The sequence below is a fragment of the Salvia miltiorrhiza genome, chromosome 1, assembly GCF_028751815.1.
Source record: "Salvia miltiorrhiza cultivar Shanhuang (shh) chromosome 1, IMPLAD_Smil_shh, whole genome shotgun sequence".
Taxonomy (NCBI): Eukaryota; Viridiplantae; Streptophyta; class Magnoliopsida; order Lamiales; family Lamiaceae; genus Salvia; species Salvia miltiorrhiza.
In genome coordinates, this window is record NC_080387.1 from 22,828,019 (window position 1) to 22,853,696 (window position 25,678).

General features: G+C 37.7%; 4 protein-coding genes across 5 annotated transcripts; 3 read left to right on the forward strand and 1 right to left on the reverse strand.

Moving 5' to 3' along the window:
• Nucleotides 1-3,721: 3,721 nt before the first annotated feature.
• On the reverse strand, nucleotides 3,722-4,306 carry LOC131000778 (berberine bridge enzyme-like 18). Its single transcript, XM_057926887.1, has one exon. It carries the CDS (start codon nucleotides 4,304-4,306, stop codon nucleotides 3,722-3,724), a length of 585 nt encoding a protein of 194 aa, XP_057782870.1.
• Nucleotides 4,307-4,907: 601 nt separating this feature from the next.
• On the forward strand, nucleotides 4,908-12,566 carry LOC131007049 (cellulose synthase A catalytic subunit 3 [UDP-forming]-like). The gene is made up of 15 exons (XM_057934193.1): nucleotides 4,908-5,311; nucleotides 5,673-5,794; nucleotides 6,073-6,268; nucleotides 7,219-7,433; nucleotides 7,529-7,604; nucleotides 7,710-7,902; nucleotides 8,093-8,359; nucleotides 8,579-8,924; nucleotides 9,005-9,142; nucleotides 9,365-9,490; nucleotides 9,571-9,783; nucleotides 9,882-10,146; nucleotides 10,469-10,671; nucleotides 11,352-11,702; nucleotides 11,782-12,566. Exons 2-15 carry the CDS (start codon nucleotides 5,771-5,773, stop codon nucleotides 12,364-12,366), a joined length of 3,198 nt encoding a protein of 1,065 aa, XP_057790176.1. The 5' UTR covers nucleotides 4,908-5,311; nucleotides 5,673-5,770; the 3' UTR covers nucleotides 12,367-12,566.
• Nucleotides 12,567-12,835: 269 nt separating this feature from the next.
• Nucleotides 12,836-14,202, forward strand: LOC131007050 (chaperonin-like RbcX protein 2, chloroplastic). Its single transcript, XM_057934194.1, has 5 exons — nucleotides 12,836-13,400; nucleotides 13,468-13,559; nucleotides 13,639-13,696; nucleotides 13,776-13,841; nucleotides 13,925-14,202. The coding sequence occupies exons 1-5, from the start codon at nucleotides 13,119-13,121 to the stop codon at nucleotides 14,051-14,053; spliced, it is 627 nt and encodes a 208-aa protein (XP_057790177.1). The 5' UTR covers nucleotides 12,836-13,118; the 3' UTR covers nucleotides 14,054-14,202.
• An 8,124-nt stretch (nucleotides 14,203-22,326) lies between these two features.
• Nucleotides 22,327-23,519, forward strand: LOC131007051 (uncharacterized). 2 transcript variants are annotated; one of them, XM_057934196.1, is made up of 3 exons: nucleotides 22,327-22,500; nucleotides 22,743-22,934; nucleotides 23,136-23,519. In XM_057934196.1, the coding sequence occupies exons 1-3, from the start codon at nucleotides 22,447-22,449 to the stop codon at nucleotides 23,289-23,291; spliced, it is 402 nt and encodes a 133-aa protein (XP_057790179.1). In that variant the 5' UTR covers nucleotides 22,327-22,446; the 3' UTR covers nucleotides 23,292-23,519. The 2 variants fall into 2 exon arrangements, with proteins under 2 accessions (XP_057790179.1, XP_057790178.1); XM_057934195.1 differs by having other exon boundaries at nucleotides 22,331-22,500; nucleotides 22,734-22,934.
• The last annotated feature ends 2,159 nt before the right edge of the window (nucleotides 23,520-25,678 follow it).

Here is a 25,678-nt window from a genome sequence, read left to right on the forward strand (position 1 = left end):
CTTAAGTCGGCCAGCTTGAGTAAGCTGATGCTTCCATCAACATGCATTGTAATTCAACAAAGTCTTCGTGCTGGTGGCTTGCCACGAACTATGATCAACTTAAGGTTGGGATTTTTCCATCAGTCTGGAACTCCTTCAGCTTATCTTTTGTTGGGATTTTGTCTCATCTTGATCTTCAGCTGAGAATTCTTCAACAAACTGCATTGAGTTTAGAACATTCATTATCCTTAAGCTGTGTTTTGGTCATCATCAGGGTTTCATCATTGGGTTTTGGCATTAATCATTCTAGATTTCGGAGATGAGAAATATATATGGAGAAAAGGATGTTGATAGCAGCGTACAAATGAAATAGAACAAGAGGTCGTAAGAGAGAGAGAAAGAGAATAACTTGGCGGCGGAGCAACTAGAGTTTGAGAGAGAGTAAGAACAAAGAAAAAGGACATATGCCGAGTTTTTATATGTACAAAAGATAAAGCGAGAGTAATTCGGTCCAAAACACTGAAAATTAACTATGATTTATTGAAATAATGTTGGTTGGACAACTATTGATTTTCACTATATTCAATGAATATTTCGCACCGTTAATACAAATTAAATTTACATAGAATTGATTCTTAGACCTTTGAAGAGTGAAAAGATTTTACCATTACACCATTTTAAATTACTATTCAAATAAACAAATACATAATATATATATAACAAATACATAATATATATATATATATATATATATATATATATATATAACAATGCCTTATTTTTATTGGGGGCCTGAGGCGCTCGCCTCACTAGCCAACCGACCCTATTTTTACCCGAGCATTGAGCTACAATAGTATTCTAAAATTACGTTAATCTATTATTGTTATAATTATTAAAAATTAAAAAGAATCCAAAATTCGTAATTGTATTTTTGTAATTAACCCTTTGAATAGCACTGTCTCTGTCCTGTAAAGATAGTCCTAATTTTCCTTTTTGGGGTGTCCACAAAAAGTAGTCCTATTTTATTTATGGACACTACTCCAAAATAGATTACCCTCCATATATTAATTTATTGGATTATTGGCGCATAAATACACCAACTTTGGACTAATTATGATTTTTAATATTAACTTTCAGAAGTGTCAAAAGATACACCAACTTATTGATTATAGTAACTAATATATGTCCATTCGTGTGATGCACGATGAACATCGAAACTAAACAATAAATTTAAATAAATAAATAAATATAAATAATAAAAAAATCAAATTATAAACAAATACAACATATATTTTAAAAATAAAATATAATAATTCACATCAATTACTCAAAAAAATCCTGAATTAAAAAATGTAAATTCCCAATTTATACAAAGTGTAATGATAATTATAGTTATTAAATAAATTTAAAAATTATTCGATAATGAAAATTTGCATTATGCATATTATTATATATTTATTGTTCATCATAATAAATATTTTCATACACAAACATGAATAAAAATTATAAAGTTTTAATAAAGAGACTATAAATAAAATACTTTAATTTTTCCGTAAATTATTCATATTGAATTCCTTTTTGATGGTTTTTATACTATATTAAATTTAAGATAATATTGATTATTTTTTCATGAATCAAATTTGATGACGTTTAGAAAATAATTAAAATATATAAAAAAAGAAAAAAATAGTCCAAAAATTGGTAGAAGAAGAGAGGGAAAAAAACTCCTATTTTATATGTTATATAGATTTTAACACGAATTCTATTTTAGTGTATTTATATGTCAATAATCCTAACTTATTTACCTATTTTACCACTTGGTAGGACCTATCGTCACTCACAATACAATTAATTATAATTATTACTCCCTCCGTCCCATTTCTTTTGGGCACGAAGATTAAGGAGTGTGTAGAAAGTAGGGCTGAGCATAAACCGAACCGGACCGAAAAAACGACTGAACCGATTATTTTTGGTTCGGTTCGATTTTTTGATTTTTGGGTCGATTTTCGGTTCGGTTTCCAAATGTGAAAACCAACCATGTATCGGTTCGATTTCGGTTCTTCGCCCATGGTTTGGTCGGGAACCGAACCGATATATATATATATATATATATTATTAATTATATTATTTAATTTAATTTAATATACTAAATAGTAGTAGAAACTAGAAACCCTAAATCTATTCATTTCTCATTTCTGGGCTTGAATTAGAAACATCTGCCGCTTTCCTTTTCTCTAGCCTCGGCAGTCGCATAGTAGCCTTCCTTCCTCCTCCCTCAATTGCGGCGCCGCGCCGGGCGCCACCACTCATCCCCGCCGTCGACTAGCAGCAGGCCAGCGTAGCTGCGCAGGAGCCCACCTAGGCCACGCTGACGCAGCAACAGCAAATCAGCGCCACTCCCGGATTTTCCTCCGACGCTCTTCTCACCCTTCACTACTTCCCCCACCCTTCTCTCCCTCGCTGCCAACAGCGCCACCATCTGTGCCTTGACTTTCCCTATTTGTTGATGCAGCACAGTGCGGCTCGGCCTCCCCTCTTCGCCGACACAGCACAACACAGCAGCGACAAACAACCTCCGCCCTCTCTTTCTCCCTTCTCGTTGGTCGGTTCGAAAAATCGACCGAAACCGATCGGTTTTTTATGGTTCGGTTTAGATTGATTTTCGAACCAATATCGGTTCGGCTCGATTTACACGATGGAACGTTCGGTTCAATTTCGGTTATGGAAAAGGCTATCTGTTCGGCTCGGTTTTGAACCGATGCTCACCCCTAGTAGCAAGTAGATAAAGTGAGTTGGTGGAAATTATTTAAATATTAGGTATAGAGAGAGAGAGAATATTGCCATAAAGGGAATGATACACTACTAATGAGACAACCTAAAAAGAAAAGTGAGACACTGCTAATGGAACAGAGGGAGTAATATTATTTTTATTGTGGAATCATTTTTTCTTCACTCATAATAAATTTAATTATTTTTATTAAAATTTGTGTTACTCCCTTTTTAAGACTATTTCTACCAGTGAGATGGAGTATAAAACTAAAAAAATCAAAACTCTTTTCACATTCCATCACCAACTAGACGAAAAATTGCAACTAAGGGAGGTGTATTCATTGTGGAATTTGATGGATTTCTATGGATTTTAAAAGTCTGGGTGTATTCGTTCAAGACTTTTAAAAGTCTGCAGAAATCTGGGTCTATTCATTCAAGACTTTTAAAAGTCCATATAAATCTGGGTATATTCGTTCAAGACTTTTTAAAATCCATACAAATCTAGGTGTATTCGTTATTCCATTGACTTAAAATCCGGAATGACTTTCATGGATTTCATCAAAAAAATACACACGACGAAATCCGGCCAAGAACCACGAGAATTGAAATCCATGAAGTTTTAAGCGAGCGCTGAGTTCCAGCGCCCGCGGCCAAGAAGCCAGCGAGCGCTGGAACTCAGCAATTCCCAGCGGCCGCTGGGTTGCCGCGGTGATACTTCGAGATGCAACCAAAGTCTCTTTCGGATATGATAGGTCAGATAGGTCAGAAGGTTCACTGACATGATCTGCTTGATATCTTTTTGTGTGGGAATTCCTAACAGATACAACAGAGCTAATTGCATGTTCGTATTGGTTTTTAGTCACCAACAGCAACACATGAGATGTGTAATCCAAAAATGAGAAAAGTGCAGCTCTAGCTTCAAAAGCTACATCTTTAGGGAATGCATGTTGAAACTTATAATTGCCACTGACAATTATTTTAGAAGCCATGGCAAAGGAAACAAGCAAAGTAGAGAGCTGAAATGCCCGCCAACGCCTACGGCAGGGCCGATTCCTGCGGGAAAGCCTAACACCGGACTTTTCTCCGCGATCTTGTAATACAGCTCGCCGATGATAGCGCCGCCGCCAACCCAAGCAGTTTTGTTCTCGACGTCGATTGTTATCTCCCTGAGATTGATCAAATCGAGGATCAGAAACGGGACTTGTGATGCGTAAGACGACAACCCTTCGTAGTCATGTCCGCCGCTTCGAGTTCTGATATGCAGACCGCTCAGTTTGGCACAGCAAAGGAGCGGCGGGATCTGGGATTCATGTTCCGGGGTGACGATTACGGAGGGTTTTGGAGTGGAATCCGACACGAATCTCAGATTATGGATGGAATAACGCAAGGTGGAAGAGTAAGAAGCGTTGATTGGGGTGTAGACTTTGTTGGAGATGGAAGAGTAGTTGTTGAATTCTTTGTGCAGACATTCAAGAAAATTGTCAGTAGATGATAATGCTGCTACTCGTGAGCTCCATATGGTGACGAAAAGAAGCAAAGCGAGAGTGAAAGTGCTCATGATTTTGAGATTATTGGAAGGGAAAGAACAAATCAGCGGTCGATGGGTTTGAATAGGTTTGAATGTGTTAACTCTATGTTTGAATGGGTTTCCAGCGCTCGCTGGAACTCAGCGGTCGCTGGGTTTCCAGCGGGTGCTGGGACTCCGCGGGCGCTGGTTCTGCGCGGGCGATGGTTTCATGGAATTCAATTCCAAAATTATCCCGTAAAGTCTTCGAAAATCAGGGTGAAATCCAACCACGAATTCTTTGAAAGTCGTCTGGAATCTATGTGAATTCCATGGAATTTAAATTCCATGGACTTTTTAAAGTCTGTGAAAATTCACAACGAATACACCTCCCTAAAACTCTGATATACACTTCTCTCAAAAAAAAAAAAAAACTGATATAACACTAACTATCAGGAAAAATGGTAGTATTACATAAAAAGAAATATTTTTTGTAAAGATTACATCCCGATCTTGGAAGGATTAGTTGAGAAGTCACACTCATATTTCATAATTAGACAAGGGCACAGCAGTCTGAAGTGTACAAGCATTTGAAGCGCTGTAATAACAAATGGTCTCAAAGTACCACTGCGCTGCTCGCAGTGTCGGTGTGCAACCGTCACTCTTTCTCTCTCATCCTTTTCTCTCTCTAGAAATACATGAGCACGGCCTTAGCAGCTCCCCTGTCGTATTCTTCCCTTCCACGCCATTTTTTATATTCCTCATATTTTTATTGCGACGGACAATCATAATAATTGAGATTTGAGAACTACCCACTCATTAACAGCTATACATACACTCACCTTTATATCTCTCTCTAGTGAGAGAAAACTGAAGAGAGAGAAGCCGAGCCGACAGCTAGTGGTTCTACTCGCTCTGCTCTCCACTGCTTCTCTCATCCGCATTTCCATCTTCTGTTGTGTGCTTTTAGCATTGTGTTCAGATCGGTTGTGGACTCAATCTGTTTCTCACGATCTGTGGTTGATTGGCGGAGATTGTCGGCATCGTTTGGATTGCGCGGTGAGAAATCTGTTTTTTCGTTGAGGGCGCTTTGTAATAGACGAATGCGAAAATTGGCGTTTTAGTAGATATTGTTTCAGTTATTTTTGTAAATTGTGGGTGGGATTTAATGCAGTGTTTGGATTGTGTGCAGTAATTTCATTGACCCGGGTTACTTCAATTTAATTTTAAGAGTTTTGACTATTTAATTGATTTTGGAGTCAAATAAATAAGATATTGTTCCATAAAAGTGCTGAATTTGACTGTCGGCAGGCGCGATCGAGGGTTTAGATTTGTTGATTTTGTGTAGTTTTGAATGTAAGCAATAGATCTAACCTGTGAAATGACGAGTTCGGAGAGATTGAGACAGAACATTTTGCAGTTTGTGCAGGAGCGCATTGCTCGGGGATGTTAAATTCAGAGTGAAGCTTTGCATCTGGCTGATTCTGATCCATTGCTCTTGACTGAGGCTAAGTGACAATGGAACCTGAAGCAGAAATCAAGGTTGGTATGAATGTTGTTGATTCTGATCCATTGTTCAGATGGTTTTTTTTTTCTTGGATTCTTGAGCATATCTCCATGATTGGATCCATAAATTCCTGATTAGCTTTTCTATCTTCTCATGGGTATATGGTGTAAAATTTTCTCTTTCTCCACGGAATTTTATTTCTTGGCTTATATTTATGGATACATTTGTTTCTCAGTTTAAGTGTTTAGTGTCATTCTATTTCTTTGGAATATTATGTTCCGTTTTTGACTTAGTTACTGTGTTCTATTGCTAGGGAAAGACCTTGAAGACCATGGGCAGCCAGGTCTGTCAGATCTGTGGTGATGACGTGGGTTTAACTGCTGACCTTGAGCCATTTGTTGCTTGCAATGTCTGTGCATTCCCGGTTTGCAGGCCTTGTTATGAATATGAGAGAAAGGATGGAAATCAGTCTTGCCCTCAGTGCAAAACCAGATACAAGAGACATAAAGGTATAGTAAGTACTAAGTTCTAATAATAGTGTCTCTTCCTATCCTCTGCCAATTTAAAATCAGGTGTAGGAAATTATAAGAGTTTCATGGTAATTTGCTAAATTAGTTGCAATGTAAGTCTCTCTAGCTTACTATAGAAAACTATATTGAGTTGCACAAATTGGTTACATCTTCAAGGTTGTCAAAGTTTTTCTTATAGTAAATCTAATGCTTCTCAAATCAGATCAGATAAATATAATTAACTACAAGGGATTGATTGGCATATAAGGTAGAAACAGCTGCTATAGCTAGAATATTGAACAGTGGACTCTTGGGGGATTTGCATCATATGTGACACCGTGTTAGGAAGCAGTATAAGTCTTGAAAGATTTCACATGCAATGCCCGAACAGTAGATAAATCATGGGAGTGATATTCTGGACTCTGTAATGTTATTTATTTGTATTTTAAAAAGATGTCTTGGAAAGCTGTATTCCCTGGAATGTTTGAGTTATAACATATGCTTTTGGTTTCACTTTTAGAGGGGACATCTAAATTTTTTAGAATGTGCAGGTTAGTTCAAATGTCGTAGAAAATTTCAGTGTTTGGCGGTGTCGCATCAAGTTTGAATATTATTATGTATTGTTATTGAATTAATGTAATGATTATAGCATTCAGAAAATGATTGTATATGATTGTTATTGATTATCTAGCTGTGATATGCATAGATATACAACTACGTTCCTAAAATAATTGGAATACCAATATGTCTCTACATGTATGTATGGCCATGATTCAGTTTAAAATTATTTTTGGAAAAATTAATGCCTTTTCAGTGAATAGGAACACCGAAAGACATGGCTGTTGAACTTTTTTATGCATAATTTTCAGCAACTTTCTAAACACTGAAAAATTGAGTTGATTCAAAACCAAAATCTGGTTTCTGAAAATGAATTTGATACTTTCAAACAGGGAGTCCTGCAATTCATGGTGATAGTGAGGAGGATGGTGTTGCTGATGATGTTGTTGATGATGTCCATTACTCTGAAACTCAAAGTGACAAGCAGAAAATTTCAGAACGAATGTTGAGCTGGCGTGTTAATCATGCGGGAGAAAGTCTTAATGCACCAAAGTATGACAAGGAGGTTCCTCAAAACCACATTCCTTTGCTTACGAATGGAACAGATGTAAGTTTTGATGCTTTTGGATCACTGTATTCTACTGTTGTGCTGTGCAATCATATATTATGGCATAATTGATAGACTTTTTATATGTTTTACAGATTTCTGGGGAATTGTCTGCCGCATCACCTGGGCGCCTTTCAATGGCATCTCCACCTCCTGGAGGCGGTGGAAAACGTAAACTTTTACTTCATTACAATTCCTTTGATGGATCTTAGTATTTATTTTGTTCCCTGAGCCTTTCACATTCTTTACCTAATATCTTCCTTTTCCCATTTGCAGCCAGGATTGTGGATCCAGTGAGGGAGTTTGGATCCCCAGGCTTAGGCAATGTTGCCTGGAAAGAAAGAGTGGATGGCTGGAAAATGAAGCAGGAAAAGCCTGTTATTCCAATGACTACTAGCCATCCTCCTTCAGAAAGAGGAGTGGGAGATATTGATGCGAGCACAGATGTTCTTGTTGATGACTCTCTGCTGTAAGTTTAAAATTTTATATTCAGAACTTTTCTCTAGGTATGCAGGGTATTTTTGAGCAAAAACTTTGATAGTATTGGTGAATTCCATAAATCACCATCACTTGCTCTCATGTGGCAGCAGAAAATGACGCACTCTATATTTTGTTGCATGGTAGCCATTCTCCCTCTGATAAATTTCTTCTTGGTGTAGGAATGATGAAGCCCGACAGCCCCTATCAAGGAAGGTTTCTATTCCGTCATCAAGGATAAACCCTTACAGGATGGTTATTGTGTTGCGGCTGGTGATTCTTTCTATTTTCTTGCACTATCGAATAACGAACCCTGTACCCAATGCATATCCATTGTGGCTGATTTCTGTGATTTGTGAGATTTGGTTTGCTATATCCTGGATTCTGGATCAGTTCCCAAAATGGCTTCCTGTAAACCGTGAAACGTATCTTGACAGGCTTGCTCTGAGGTGAGAAATTTTCCCCGCATATGCGTGTCTTTATATTTGGCTTCATTGTACGTTCCTCCCAGTTGAAAGGCTCGTGCTTATAATAGGTAGACAGTGCAGTGCCTTTGTTTAGTTCTACTGCCTTTATTCGGCTAAGCCCTTATATCTTTAGTTCTTATATTACCAAAAAGCCACTCTTTTTGTCCTCACTCGAAATTAATAATGTGTATTGTGTAACAGATATGACCGTGAAGGAGAGCCATCACAATTAGCTGCTGTTGACATATTTGTCAGTACTGTTGATCCTCTGAAGGAGCCTCCTCTTGTTACAGCTAATACTGTTCTGTCCATTCTTGCGGTAGACTATCCGGTGGATAAGGTCTCTTGCTATGTTTCTGACGATGGGTCTGCCATGTTGACATTTGAAGCTCTATCAGAAACATCTGAATTTGCAAGGAAATGGGTTCCTTTCTGCAAAAAGTACAGTATTGAGCCACGGGCTCCCGAATGGTACTTTGCTCAGAAGATTGACTACTTAAAAGATAAAGTCCAGCCATCTTTTGTGAAAGACCGTCGGGCTATGAAGGTGAGAATTTTTATTTTACCAGATTTTCCCTTCACATTTGGTCAAATGTCTTATTACTTTTCTCCGGGTTTGTACTATAGAGAGAATATGAAGAATTCAAAATTCGTATCAATGCGCTCGTATCCAAGGCTCAGAAAATTCCTGAAGAAGGTTGGGTCATGCAAGACGGTACACCGTGGCCTGGAAATAATACAAGGGATCACCCGGGAATGATCCAGGTGAGAAGATAACTGTACCTTCTATCTCGTCGAGTGTCAATGGTCCTTTGTACAGTATAGTGCATGTTCATTTCGTATGCAAAGGACATACCTTTTTCATCGTTTTCATGTTTCTATTTATTTGGTTTTAAAGCACGAGCCACACATGCTATATATGTTCTGCCTCAACAAACATGTACTTAATTGCATTCCTGTAATGTTACTCATATTTCTTGCTCACAGGTCTTCTTGGGCCAAAGTGGAGGTCTTGACAGTGATGGTAATGAGCTGCCTCGGTTAGTATATGTTTCTCGTGAGAAGCGTCCTGGTTTCCAGCATCACAAGAAAGCTGGTGCCATGAATTCACTTGTAAGTAGTCAAATGATGTCTTTTTGAACGTATAACTTATTATGCTGCAAGTTTGGCATTCTTATGTACTACAATTGCAGGTTCGCGTGTCAGCAGTTCTTACCAATGGACCTTTCTTGTTGAATCTCGATTGTGATCATTACATTAATAACAGCAAGGCCTTGCGTGAAGCAATGTGCTTTTTGATGGATCCGAATCTTGGAAAGTATGTCTGCTATGTGCAATTTCCACAGAGATTTGATGGTATTGACAGGAGTGATCGATATGCCAACCGCAACACTGTCTTCTTTGATGTGAGTTTCAGTGTTTCTAATCATAGCAGTCCTTACAATCCATGTTCTGTTTTTGGTTACCTACAACTCATTCGAACTGTTCCTTTTTGGCTCACCAGATTAATCTGAGAGGTTTGGATGGCATTCAAGGCCCTGTATATGTGGGCACTGGATGTGTCTTCAACAGAACGGCTTTATATGGTTATGAGCCTCCTCACAAACCTAAGCATAAGAAACCTGGCATGCTTTCTTCCTGCTTTGGTGGATCAAGAAAGAAAAGTTCTCAATCAAGTAAGAAAGGTTCAGATAAAAAGAAGTCCAGCAAGCATGTTGATCCTACTGTTCCTATCTTCAGCTTGGAGGATATAGAGGAGGGTGTTGAAGGTACGCTTTCCGTGAAACTAACAACTCAACGTATGATCACTACTCATTAATCCTCTAGCTCATACGAATTAGTTGCTTTCATGGGGATGTTGCTGTTTAAATGTTTATGCACATGGTTTGCTTTTTGATTATGAAAATTTGTCACCGTGATGTTTCTGGTTTAGATAGTCGCCCTTGCATAACAAGGGGAAAAAAGTTTCTGATAGTAAAAAGATTTCATGGAAATTTCAGAGTGTCACTTTATTGGCTTCATCCCTTTGTTGTGTTGCGATCCATCCCCTTTGTTGTGTTTCTGATTCATCCCCTTTGTTGATCGAACCAGGTGCCGGATTCGATGATGAAAAGTCATTGCTCATGTCCCAGATGAGCTTGGAGAAAAGATTTGGACAGTCGGCTGTTTTTGTTGCATCTACCCTGATGGAGAATGGTGGCGTGCCTCAGTCTGCCACACCAGAGACTCTCCTTAAAGAGGCTATTCATGTCATTAGCTGTGGGTACGAAGATAAGTCAGAATGGGGAAGTGAGGTACGTGGCAAGTTGTATGTTGCATTACATACTGTGTACTCTCTGCCTTACTAATACCTTGAAATAGCAGGATGTCTATAATAGGATAACCTAACATGCCAAAGCAATATAACATAGGTTAACATTTTTGTTTGGAGTTTATGATGTTGATTCTATTAACATAGTCATACTGAGGGTTTTTAGCTTTACAATGACTGTTCAAAGAATTTCTTTTACATGTCTTTGGAAATTAGTGTGAAAATTATAGTTTATTAAGAATGAAGATCTGATAAGATATTGGTGGTCTTATTCGATTGGCTGGCTCTAGAACTGGAAGTTCCCATCAAATCTTTTCTTCCATTTAGAAGCCTTTTCCTATTGTTTGGGCCCTGAGATAGTTTATGCCTATGTATTCATGACGTGTAGTTCTCAATTCTCAAGTAAGCTGTAGAAGAGACATTTAAAGATGTATGATATTTAGTTTTGTTATTTTTTAAATCCATAGGAATCGGATCTACTACAGAAGTATAATTACAGTTAGTTATTTTGTAGCCTCTACATTCATGCTCTTCAATTGTCAATATTTCTTCTCTGTCCATCAAATGCTTACTTCTATTCATGTGATAATTAATTCCTTGCTTCTGAAAGTAATTCTTGTCCACTTGATATTCTTACGATTCATTTTCCTCTCATGTATGCAGATAGGATGGATCTATGGTTCTGTCACAGAAGATATTCTTACAGGATTCAAAATGCATGCACGTGGCTGGCGATCAATATACTGTATGCCTCCAAGGGCAGCCTTCAAGGGATCAGCTCCAATTAATCTTTCCGATCGATTGAATCAAGTGCTTCGATGGGCCTTAGGGTCTGTGGAGATTCTGTTTAGCAGGCATTGTCCAATATGGTATGGATATAAAGGGAGGCTCAAATGGCTAGAGAGATTCGCATATGTCAACACCACAATTTACCCAATCACTTCCATTCCTCTGTTACTTTATTGCACATTGCCAGCTGTCTGCTTGCTTACTGGGAAATTCATTATCCCACAGGTATGTGTTTCTCGACAAATTCAACATCTCTTATGGGAAGCCGAGAAACATGTTTTAAACTATATATTTTGTATTACAGATTAGTAACCTTGCGAGTATCTGGTTTCTTTCCCTCTTTCTCTCCATCTTTGCCACTGGTATACTGGAGATGAGGTGGAGTGGTGTCGGAATTGACGAATGGTGGAGGAACGAACAGTTCTGGGTCATTGGAGGTGTTTCAGCTCATCTCTTTGCTGTATTCCAGGGGCTGCTCAAAGTTCTTGCTGGAATAGATACAAATTTCACTGTCACATCTAAAGCTGGAGACGAAGAGGGAGATTTCACCGAGCTTTACATGTTCAAATGGACAACTCTTCTGATTCCTCCAACCACTCTTCTCATCGTAAACTTGGTTGGAGTTGTTGCTGGGATTTCCTATGCAATCAACAGCGGCTACCAATCATGGGGGCCGTTGTTTGGGAAATTGTTCTTCGCCTTCTGGGTTATCGTTCATCTCTACCCTTTCCTCAAAGGTCTTATGGGGCGCCAGAACCGCACTCCCACTATCGTCGTGGTGTGGTCGATTCTTCTAGCTTCGATCTTCTCTTTGCTGTGGGTCAGAGTTGATCCCTTCACCACTAGAGTCACTGGCCCAAAGGTCGAAGAGTGTGGAATTAACTGTTAAATCAACTTCTCACAATTTCGATGGACCTTTTTTTGTCTGTGTGATGTTCCTTTTTTTTTTTGTGTAGAAAGAGAAAGATAAAAAAGCTACAGAATTTATTTCGTATATTTATCGTAAGTCGATGAAAAATGTTTGCCCATTGTATGTTAGAACTTGTAAGCTGTCAACAATATTTATAATGCATTACTTTATTTTTTGAATTCGTTTCTTTGGCACGCGTTTGCTCGATTTTCCAATTTGTTGGCAACATATGAGTTGCATCCAGTAGAATTTATATGAGAACTACATCTATTGTGTGTGTCTGTAAAATTCGAAGGATGGATTAAATAAATAAATTTGAGCTTCGTAAATTTACTACTGAAGTATCGGAATCTCCTTTCATGTTATGGAAGCAACAGGATTCTGCCAAGGCTATGTAGAATCTATTTACCAAATTACATCCCCAAATTTGAGTAGTAACAGTTGGCAACTCTGCTCCATTCATGTGAGATATGACAAAACAAGAATTAGTATTGTGGAGAATTTGGGACCTCACAAATATTTGAAAAAAAAAACACACACACACACACAAGGAAAACATTGTCTATAATTCACATAAATATCTGAACTTGAAGCCAGATTCTTGAAGATAAATCAAAGAGGCAGAAGATTTTTTTTTTGTTTTGTTAGAATCTTTCTCCAGGTGGCGCCTTGCTCAGAATTATCTCTACAGTTCATTTGACAGCAGCATTGTTTAATACTCCATTGAAGCAATGGGTGAATCATGGGCATGTTTATGCGTGGACAGCATCATGCCTTCAACCATAAAGGGAAACAACTGTGTCTCTTATTTCTACAGAAACGTAGGGAAAAGAAGGCAATTGCAGCAGCAACAGCAGAGGATGGTGCATTTGAGCAATTCTTTCTTGGATCCATGGCCTGCAAAAATGGTGTCAATCTGCACTAGTTCAACAAAGAGACACAAGCTTCAACGCCTCATCGTTGTGGATGAACTAGGGGGGCAATACGAGGACACCTTCAACGATGTCAAAATGGTGAGTTGATGCTTTAAAACATATATATATATACAATCAGAATTATTAATGAAATTAGTATGGACAGGAACTTGTTGAGTTCTTCACGTTTAAGGCTGTGAGGACAGTTCTTGAACAGCTGTATGAAATGAATCCACCACAGTATAAATGGTTCAACAAGTAAGAAACCCAAATTCCCTCTCTTCATCTTCTGCACTTTATATGTTCCTCAACCTCAACACGTCGTCCAATCTGGCAGCTTTGTGGCTGACAATGTACCAAGCAAGGGGAACCGCTTTCTTCAGACTCTGGTTAAGGTAATATGTATGTTGTTGGAATGGAGATTCAATTGGACCTTGGTAGAGATTGATAAATATAATGTTGTTGGGGATGCAGGAGAGGAGAGAACTTGCTGAAAGAGTGATGATCACACGCCTCACACTCTACGGCAGATGGATCAAGGTATGTATTCCATGAATTCTTCATCATACACAAAAGAATGAATGAATGGTTATGGGGTTGATTGCTTGGGTTTTGTAATACAGAAATGTGATCTTGGTGAAATATACAAGGAAATATCAGATGAGAATTTGAAGCTCATGAGAGAGAGGCTCCTGGAAACCATCCAATGGCCGTCTGATGATAATTCCAAATCTGATCAGGATACTGATTAACTTCTCTTTGCTTCTAAACATACGGGTATTTTTAGGGGTGTAATCGAACCGAATACTAGTGTGCACAAGTTTGATTTGTTTAATATTGAGTCGAATCCTGAACTTTGTTTATTGAATACTTTAAAACTCGTGAGCTTAATCGAGCATATACAAATTTTCTACATTTATATTTATATTCAAAATCTTGATTATTTTTTTATAACAAACAAAGTTAATTAGAGATTTAATATAGTTATTATTAATTTTAATAGATTATCTACTACTAATTTATATTTTCAAGCTGAATCACTTAACGAACGTGTTCACGAGCTAATGAGCCGAATACTACCAAACTCAAGTTTAGTTTGTTTATTTATCGAACTTCACTAAACGAACGTTTTTTGAGCTGAGCTCCGAATAATTTACGAACAGCTTGATTTGTTTATATCCCTAGATATTTTGTGCCCAACAATTCCACTTGTCTGCTTACTTTTATATATACTACATATTATATCCGAAACTTTGATAATGGCATCATTTATTTAATTGAATAAGTCTTAGAATAAAGAGTGGTCTCCTGTGAGACTGAGTGTACAGGTGAAACGAGTCTGATCCAATCCGATCGGAGGGCGCGAGAGGGGGAAGGGTGCGGGCCAGGCCTGGGCAGAGCAACAGGAGCACGAGTGCGATGTACTTATTTTGGTCAAGTAATTATTGTTATAAGAAAAAGTAATTATTGATATAAAGAAAGGTAATATTTCAAAAATATTATTTTTTCTTAAAAACAAACACCCGAAGGGTGAGGGGTTAGGAAGACCTCCAATCTATAAATAAAACATCAACCAGTGTCCCACACACGACGCTGTCCAAAAGTAACAATGCCCAACATAAACCATAGGGAGAAACAGAAATCAGACATATCAAAATTATACATAGATATAGCCCAAAAGTGAGTACATCTAGAGGACAAAGGAAACAATGTAAAAAAGAAAACAAACCAAAACAAACTAACTATCAACATGAAATCTAAATATAATGTTAGGATAACCAAGCTGGCCTATCCTAACCAAAGCAAGAAAATAACGAGGAGCAGAAAAACAGTCGAAAGTAGTCAATGCCTGGGCCTGATGCCCTCTCCTCCCCATAAAGTCAGCAGGCCGGCTTTCCTCGCGGTGGATGTGAGTGAAACGGACTCACCGAATCTGAATAAGCTGTCAAATCCAAGAAACAATATGACATATGCTAGCATGACCGTGATGCTCAGTAGAAATGAGCAAAACGATCGCCTCAATATCCAGCTCAACCCATGTATTAGTTGAGAAAGTAATAGCCAGCCTAAGACCCTCGAGCAAGGCAGCTAATCAGCCTCAAAACTGAAAGTGGCAACATATGGGTGCAGAAAGTAGTAATGAGGGCTCAAGTGTGATCACGAACCGCTTATCCACCGGCACCATGCTGCGTCTGTGAGTCGTAAGATCCATCAGTGTTCAGCTTCACCCATGGGGACTCCGAAGGGAGCCAGAGCACTATAGTGGAGCGAAGAGTCCTCCTCACGGGGGGATCTCGTGGCATGAAGTCAATCGGGGGAGCACATCCTCACCAATGAATATCGGTGAGTTTCCCGCTGTAACAAGTAGATGTAGATGATGAGTAACCTATCAAATCACATGAAAAACACGAAAAACAAGGGATCAGAAAATAAATGTGTCTATTGGCCTCTCTAGGGAAGGCGCGCCGCCAATGACTTAGTCTACGTGCAATATCAGTGCTCGTGTGAAAATGTGTGTGCACATAAGCAAACCAAGAGTTAAAATGAGTTCAGATAATCAAAGCAGCCTCACTCCGCATGAACACATGCAGACACGACTCGGACTGAGGAGACACACAACACAGACACATGGATGCAAGGGAAATGCCCCACGACTGGAGACGAGAATCAACAGAAAGACGACCAAATAACAAACGCCACAGGAAAATAGAAATGGTAGGAGTAAGACAGTCACTCTAGATATCAACAAACAAAGTCTGCCTGGGCAGCCGTCTCCGGACAAGATCCCAAGCAGAGGAAGTCGAGAACTCACCGTGGCTGGTTAGATCCCAACGCATCACATCCTCCGTCCCTATCACAGTCGGCGTTCGACTCAGAGCGTCAATCAAATCAGCAGGAATATCATGCAAATCACATAAATCATGCTAGCAAGTCTCATCCCAAGCAAAGTCATACCAAAAAATCACGAACTCAAGAAAAAGTGTGACCATTTCCGGGATGACTACATGAGCTCAAGGGACGATCCCCGAACCATATGTCATCCCATAAACTGATCCTACCATTCCCAATAGACCACATAATATGACAATGAGTAGACTAAAAAAAATGTGCATCATACGACGCCAAATAAGACTCACATGCACAATGTAATGCGAGCGCTGAGGAAAACGACCATTACAATACTTGCCCACATGTATCTAGCCCAAAGTGACTCTCTAGCCTGAAAGTGCCACCATAATTTAAAGCTGAAGGCGCGAACTAACATAGAGAAGCGGCGAATGCCGAGACCCCTCTCCGCTAAAAGCATGCAAATTTGCTCCCAACTTACCCAGTGAATCTTCCTCTGCTCACCCACAAAACCCCTAAAGAAGTGAGCAATCAGTTGTTCCCAATCCCGAAGGACACTCTGCAGAGGCTCAATCACCTGTAGAATGCAATGGCAGATCCAAAATAAAATAATAAATAATAAATCTGTAAATGTGGAACAAACTAGAATTCTAAACCCTTTCGAATACAAAACTTGAGAAGCTTCTTGGAGGCTCACACCATCGCCGCTCGCCTTCAATTTGTTAATGGTTTGAATTTGTGTGAATTGGTAATTGAAAATTATATTTGCAATTTGTTGTTTATGAATGCTAAATTAGAATAATTTATTTTTATAGGAAATTGAACTTGTTTTTCTTTCTAAAAAAACGTAGAGGTCAATCTTCATGTGATTCAGTTACACCCGCTATTGAAGCAAATGTAGAAGATGAAACAAATTTTGATGAATACGTTCGTGATCCGGGGTTAAGAAAGCCAATTGAGGAGTTTTCAATTGCTATTCGCGATCAAGTACGTAGAGAGTAATTATCTATGGGGCATTATCAAGTAGTTAGGCATAAGCTATCCGAAAACTCAATTTGGCAATCAATTAAGAAGTTTTCAAGATGTTTGGTATCAAAAGTTTGTGTGGCTAGAGTATAGCGTAGCAAAAGATGCTTGTTTTTGCTTGTGATATTATATTTTCAAGCACTCGGATAAAGTGGGTCGGTATGGCGCAGATGCATTTACCAAAACGAGCTTTACCAATTGAAAAAGAGGATTTAATTAAATTTTCAAAGCACGTGGGAGATGCAGATAAATGTCACAACAATGCTAGAATACAAATTGAAGCATTTAAAAATCAAAGATGAAGTATGGCAAATATGTTTAGATCAAATGCTCGTGAGGTGAACATTGCTTATCGTGCTCGCTTGACCGCTTCATTGGATGTTACTCATTTTTTTAAGCAAGGATTGGCTTTTCATGGACATGACGAGTCAACTAATTCTTCAAATCGAGGTAATTTTCTTAAGCACTAATTTTCTTAGATGCATGGCGTGTCTTGATCCGAGAAACAATTTCTCTCAATTCAAAATTGATCAACTCATGCGTTTGACTATTTTATATCCCAAAGACTTTGGGCCAAGTGATTATTTATTATTTCCACAATTACTTCGTGATTTTATTATTAATGTACATTTTGTGCATTGTTTCTTTAGGTGATTGTCTATGTCTTCCACAACAACTTCGTAATTTCATAGCATTTGTTCGGCATGATTCTTGATTTTCAGCAATTAGCAATTTGAGAAGTCTTGCTCAGGACATAGTTAAAAGTGGTAATCATTTAGTTTTTTAATTGATTTTTCGAATGATTAAAGTTGACATTGGTTTTACCCGTAGCTATTGCTTCTGTTGAGAGAGCATTTTCTGCAATGAAGATTGTTAAGACTGATTTGCGAAACCGTATGAAAGAGGAATGGATGAACGACAGTTTGGTCATGTATATTGAGAAGGAAATTTTCTCAACAATTGACAACGAGAAGATTTTGCAACGTTTTCAGTCAATGAGTACACGTCAAAATCAACTGTCATTGCTATCTCAAACAGAGACGACTAGCTCGAGTTCGCCAAGTATCTATTCATAGATTATTTGTAATGTAATAGACATGGTAATGAATGAAACTATTGCACGTTTTTATTATTATGGTTGAACTAATGACAAAAAAAATTATTATTTATTAATTACTATATATTATATCCAAAAAAAAACCCGGGATAGCCTCCTTCCCCCTCATCTCAACAAAATTCCTGGATCCACCCCTGGTAGGATGTGGAGGGGAATGGCACTAAGAGTACTCCGAATCAAGGCCAGGCGCCAGCCAAAAGAGAGATGGCGATGAGACCAACCGTGAATTATATCTGTCAACTTGTTTCTGACACCAAGGTAATAAGAAGCTCGACAGTAACCACGAAAAATTGGAATACCAATATAAGTGAAAGGCAAGGTACCACGCTGAAAAGCCACCAAGCTCACTGATACTCTGCTCTCACTGCCCATGACGGTCACCGATGTAGAAACAACTCTTGCCATTGTTCACCTTCTGCCCAGAAACAACATAATAGTGGTCAATGCACTCAATCAGGCGCTGCATGGACTCATTATTTTCCTGCGTGAAAATGATAATGTCAACAACATAGAAAATGTGGGAGATGGGGAAACCCATGTAGGTCGTCCTATACATTATGTGTATCTGCCCAATAATAAGCATATCACAACCTAGACAACTAATGAAGGAGAGATCAGATCACTCTGTCTGAGCCCACGAGTCGCCTAAAAGAAACTGGAAGGAGCTCCATTCATAAGAATTAGGGGTGGGAAGATAGGGTTCGGGTATAGGGTACCCGATTACCCGACCCAAAAAAATCGGGTATTTGGTACCCTATACCCGAAAAATTAGGGGTCGGGGTCGAGTTCGGGTATTTAGGGTGCTAAAAAATCGGGTATCGGGTATACCCGAAATACCCGATTTTTTTAATTAATAATTTTAAATTATTTAATTAAATTTAATTTAAAAATCTGTAAAATTTTGAATTGAAATTCAATTTTAATTTCGGGTATTTTTTGAAAATTTTTCGAAAATTTTCGAAAATTTTCAAAAGAAAATAGGGTATTTCGGGTATTACGATTAAGCCAAATCGGGTACCCTAATACCCGATTTTCACAGTTTGACTTGAAAGATGCAATTTTGACCGGGTAATTTAGGGTACCTGAATACCTGACTCGGGTACCCGAGTCGGGTATTAGGGTACCCGATTTTTTTTCGGGTTCGGGGTCGGGTATAGGGTTTTGGTTTTATTCGGGATCGGGTACCCGATTTTTTCGGGTAGGGTACCCGATCCCGACCCGATTCCCAGCCCTAATAAGAATAGAAAACCAACAATGACCGATACAACGCTCGATAAGGCTCAACCACCTAGAGAAAACCCCATCATCTGAAGAACCTGAAGCAGAAATGTGGTGTTGATTGAACTGACTATGTGGGCTTGATTAAAATAAAGGGGAAGCTACAGATGGTCGTCGGTTGAGGAAATGGTGAAAAAAATGGTTGTGAAAAATCTGCATAAGGTGGGAGTTTGAGGAAAAGAAGATGGTAGGTGAGGAAAGACATTTCAAATTCGAGTAAAATAAAAAAAAATGGGAAAGCAAAGTAGCGGCAAAATACACGGATGAGATCAACTGGTACGCGAGTATTAAGAGAGTGAGTAGAAAAAATCGAGAGTGGGGAATGTGGAAGCTGAAAAGTTCACCGACGTGGCGTAACACGTGTTTAGTAGATAACATGGTTTGATATTTTAAGACTTTTTTGGTCAGTAGAAGCGTTGCTACTGGGAAATCAAGACTTTTGTTTTACACTTATAACAACGTAGTTGCTAGGAATTCAAGGCTATAGTTTTGTGATATGTAATCTATTAAAAATACTGATTAATTTTGGTGTATTTTTACTAGACTAGGGGAGGAGTTGATGAGGACAAATTTATGCTGCCCACGGCTCCGAGATTGAAGCCACAAAATGAGGGCAAATTTGACCTAATTTGATAGTTAACATCGCTGCTATCTTGGCGGTCCAGATTGTACGGAATTTGACATTATGTGAATTTGTTGTACATCCGGTAAAATAGTAGGAGATTGACTTGAAGATGAGGATGAAGAGTTGTAGTTCCATTAAAATAGAAGCAAACTCCTATTCCTATTAGGATTCTTAATGATCTTAGACTATAAATACATGTAAAAAAAATCTCATCGTAAACAAGACATTACACACATGCAAGCTATTCGTATTTTACTTAGCAATATACAAAGTTCCAAAGTTACAACCATATTCACGTTTTTCTTGCTTTCTTTTAATATTGTTATTTTTTAGCATAACAAATTGGGACGACCTTGTGAGATACAAAACTGATCACAACCGAGACGACTTTAGGACGAGTTTTTGATTTAGGCTGCAGTATAGATGAAAGTAGTTTGTATTGACTAATTATCTATACTGGTACGTGTGAACGCATTGATAGGATCACAACGATTTGTATTATTCTATCTAACCTAAGTGAAGAATCAAGATCACAATGACTTAATTTCAGGTGTATATATCAATTTGTGTATCACTTTACATATTAGCTTGAGTATTATGTATCTTAGGTGATAGAAATTTCTATACTCCCTCCATCCACGATATCGTTTTCACTTTTGTCATTTTGGTTTGTCCACAATATCATTTCCACTTTCATTTATATTAGTAGGGTCCACATAACACTTTATTATCCTCCACACATTTATAGTGGGATCCAAACTCCACTCACATCAATATCCATTATTATCAACTGCTATCCACTATTTTCTTAAAACTTGAGCCGCCTATAATGTGGAAATGATATCGTGGACAGATGGAATATGATATTTGGTAATCTGTATTAGATAACTGTATTCGGTATATGAAGATCACATCCCCTTAAAGGAGCTCGAAAGGTTGCACTAAATTCTGTATGTTGTTAAGTTCAAGTGCAATAATGAAGTTGAGCTGCACTACGTAAGAATTAATAAGAAATTAATTAAATTCTAAAAAAAATAAAAAATTAATTAATATAAGCTGTCAGAAAGCTTTAATTAATTAATGAATATTGGATATCTTAAATACGGGGGTTCGATAAGTTTAATAAAAGCCCTAACTTATCGTTGATATTAAAAGGGCAAGTCAATATTAATTTTTTTAGTTGAATGAATTACTCCCTTCGACCCATAAAAATATGTATAGTTTTTCTTTTTTGTTCGTTCCATAGTCCATTTATAATAATAATTTTTCCACTAAACTTCACAAATAATGTGGGACCTTTTGTCCACTCACTCTATACTCATGATTTTTTAAAATTCGTGCCGCCGTCTCATACTATGCATATTTTTCTGAAACGAAAGAAGGGAGTAAATTTATGAATTAATTATGATTTGAATTGATCATAAAAATTAATTCATTTGAAATATATCTTTATTCTTTATATTTTTTATTATTGGATTGGCCCAAAATCTCCGGACTCCAATAGCAGAAAAACAGTGCAGCTTATATTATCGTAAGCTCAGGCCCAAACTTTGTATTAATAACAACTATAAACACAAATTTCCCTAAAAGAAATCTATAAACACAAATTTGTGCTCTCAGAACTGAACAAACGTTAATTTCATAAAATAGAAAAGTAGGATTCTGAAGAGCTATGAGGGGCACTTAATTCTGAGTGGGACATTTTTCTCTTTCAGGAATCTTTGAAATTTATCGTTCGTCCGTTGTTGGAGATTGAATGAGATACAATTTAAAAAATCAAAGTTATATTCAATTTCTCACAAAAAAATCAAAGTTCCAAAAATTTCAATAAAACAATCATAATTTTCTCTAGAGAACTTCAATTCAGGTGAAACAGTACCCAATATATACCTACAGAAGCTTCTTTCGATAACGATTAATAGTACTCCATATAGCTAGTGAGTCATACACGAGGAGATATGATCTCACCCAAATACACACTCATTTATCGGATAATATCCAAAATTTGAGAAAGCAAAAGAGGGTATGACACGTGGCGGCTCCGAGAGTGGAACTGCATGTGTTATGTAACGTGTCAAATAAAGAGATAATACACCAAACTACCACTTCTCCTCATCATCCATTACACGTATCACTTCTCCACTCACATTTATATATATGTACAATTCCGTGCATACCATCTTTAGGAATAAAATCTTGTTGCTATTGTTCCTTCCAATATCTGCGCTTTTTATCTCATTTTCAACGAAAAAATGTCGGCCTTCGAAGAACCAATACTCGCTAGGCTCAATCGACTTGATCTCATCGTAACTCTCTCTCTCTCTCTCTCTCTCTCATTATGATCAATGTAATCTTCACCTACAAAAATTAATGAAACTCGGTTTATATGCTTCATTAATTCATGTGATATTCCAAATATAAACAAATTATAAATAAAGAAAGTATTTAGAGGTTTAGGTTGTATCCATATATATATAGTATGAGGTTTAGTTTACATGCATGTTACGTGTGTGTGGGCGAAAACTAAAATTAGATTCAGTTGAAACAGTTGGAAGAAATTCGAGGCGATCATCACTCTCCCAAGAGTTCAAACGCTTCGAGCGGAACCCTAACGAGCGACAGGCAGCCGTCGTGCTCACCCGAGCGGCGGTGTCGGCCGGTGAATGAGGTGATGATCGAAGTCGAAGAGAAGGGCAACTTGATCGACAGATTGATTCACGCCGAGGATCGAATCTTGAAGGTTAGCTTTTAATTTAATTGCCTACTCTCATCCTAGTGAAGTTTTTTAAATTATAGTAGTGATTTTACTAGTAATATTTTAACTTTAAAATGAGTTTATATATATATATAATTTTTTTTTCAAGGGATTGTTGTTTTGATAAATAATTTTGTGATTTCTGAGTGTCCAAAATTATTAGATCTTTGTTTTTACAATTTTTAGGTATGTTTGCAACTAGAAGAGGAGTTCGAAAGTGAGAGGAGCAGAGAGCTGAATGGGTCAGCAGAGAAGAAGTCGCCTAAGAAGGGGTTGAAGCAATTTGTGAAGTCATGCGTTAAGAAGCCTAATAAACAAAAAACTAGCATTTTGTCTTCTTGAATTTCATGACTCGTTTTGTTTATTTCTTGTGGTGTTTTCTTTTATATTTTGAATATTTTGACGTTTTCCCAAGTTTGATCTTGTAAAGAATAAGAGCTCTGCTCCGAATTTCCTTGATCTGGTACGGTGTTGGCTGTTCTAATTTTTGTCATTGAAAAATGGTATGTATTCAACAATCGGCAGTTGCTGGCCGACGATATTTATTTTCATCGGCTTTATCACCCTACATTTTTTGGTGTTCCACCGTAATTCATGGTTAGTTAGGACTGGTAATCGATCCGGTTAGGTTAAAAATCGAACTGGTTTATTGATTAATCGGATCCGAATAAGAAGTATTTTGGTTATCGGTAATCGAATCGATCAATACTTCGGTTGTAATCGAATCGATCAATACTTCGGTTAACCGATTAATCGATTAATACGTTAATTTTTGAATTTGTTCAAAAAATCGGTTAATTCGATTAATCGGTTTAATTGAGGCATATTATGAAGTTAAAAAAAAAAATTAAATTTCCAGAACGTGAGAGCATTCACACCTGATGTTGGATTTGTATACTGAAAGCAAGAACATTTTATGCTTGTATACAATAATTTATGTGTTCACTATATCTCCTATCTAATTGTGTTCATGATTGCATATATATGTTCTTTATTTTTATATAAGTAGATTATATGGTGATTAACGGATCACTGAAGGTCATATAATTGGAATAAATTTAAGAGATATAAATAGATCACAGCCGAAATGACTCTAGGACGAGTCATTGGTCTAGGCTGCAGCATAGATGAAAATAGTTTGTTTTGACTAGCTATTTGTCTATACAGGTACGTCATAACGTATTGATAGGATCACAGTGAGATGTATTCCTCCGTCTGACATAAGTGAAGAATCAAGATTTCGGTAACTTAATAGAATCTTAATACTAATAAGGTTTCAAATATATATGTTGATTCGTGTATCACTTTGATTTACTATGGGTGTGGTGAATTAGATTCGAACGAATATAGATTTAATCGGTGATTTATTATCGGATTACGAATTATACCTAATGTTGTTTGGAAAAGCGAGAGAGAAAAGCAAAGTTGAGAGCCCGAAAATCTGGTTGCTGTAGTATTGCCAATGAAGTAAGCCTTTTTTTACAAAGAGTGTATGCATGGCTATTTATAGATTACGAGCTAAGGGCAAAATAGTAAATTCAGTGCTAAAACATGCGCTTCGCATGGTCGAGGGCATAGTAGTAAATTTGCTCCCAAGCGAGAGCCTTCTCCGCTCTTTCGGTGATTTCTCTGGCGGTGGCCATTCCTCTAACACGGGCCACTTCTCTGGCGGGTGTGGCTTCTCTGACATAGGTCATTTCTCTGGCGACACTCGTTCCTCTGGCAAAGTCCGTTCCTCTGGCGAGGTCCGTTCCTCTGATAAAGCTCATTCCTCTGCTCTGCATATATTACTCCTCATCAGGGTGAGAGTTATATATTAACTTGAGTACTCTGTATCTTGGGTGATAGCGGTCAATATATGATACTCTCTCCGTCCACCAAAGATATGCCACTTTACTTTCGGCACGGATTTTAATAAAATGTGAATGAAGTTGGTAGTAGAGTAAGGGTCCCACTTTAAATGTGAGTGGAATGATGTGGACCCTACTACTAAAAATGGATGCGGCATATTTTTTGTGGACGGACGAAAAAAGAAATTGTGGCATATCTTTGGTGGACGGAGGGAGTATTTGGTTATCTCTATTAGTACCTGTATCCGATATAGGATAATGACATCCCCTTAAGGAGCTCAATAAGTTTTATTGCGTTAAACCCTGCAGGTTGATTAAGTTCAGGCGCAATAATAAGGTTTGAGTGGTACTTCTTAAGGATTACAAAGATATTAATTAATTTAAGCTGTCAGAGCTCTAATTAATTAATGGATGTCGGATATTTTAAATACGGAGATTTAATAAGTCTAAATACAAGCCCCGACTCATCACTGGGGTACTGCTTAAGGATTACAAAGAGATTAATTAATTTAAGCTGTCAGAGTTCTAATTAATTAATGGATGTCGGATATTTTAAATACAGAGATTTAATAAGTCTAAATACAAGCCCCGACTCATCACCGGCAATAAAGGGGTAAGTCAGTATTGATTCTCTAGTGGAATGAATTAATACTTATGAATTAATTATGATCTGGGCTGATCATAAGAATTAATTCATTATAGGACCATTTTATTCCTTGTATCTGATCCCTGGACTGGCCCAAAGTCTCCTGAGTCCAGGAAACAGTAGGGGACGCCCAACAGCAGTATAAGGGCCCTAGGTCTGTGTTTTGTCTATAAATATAGCTATCTGCTCTCAGAATAATATACACAAAAATTAGGGTTTTGAGAGAGCAGTAG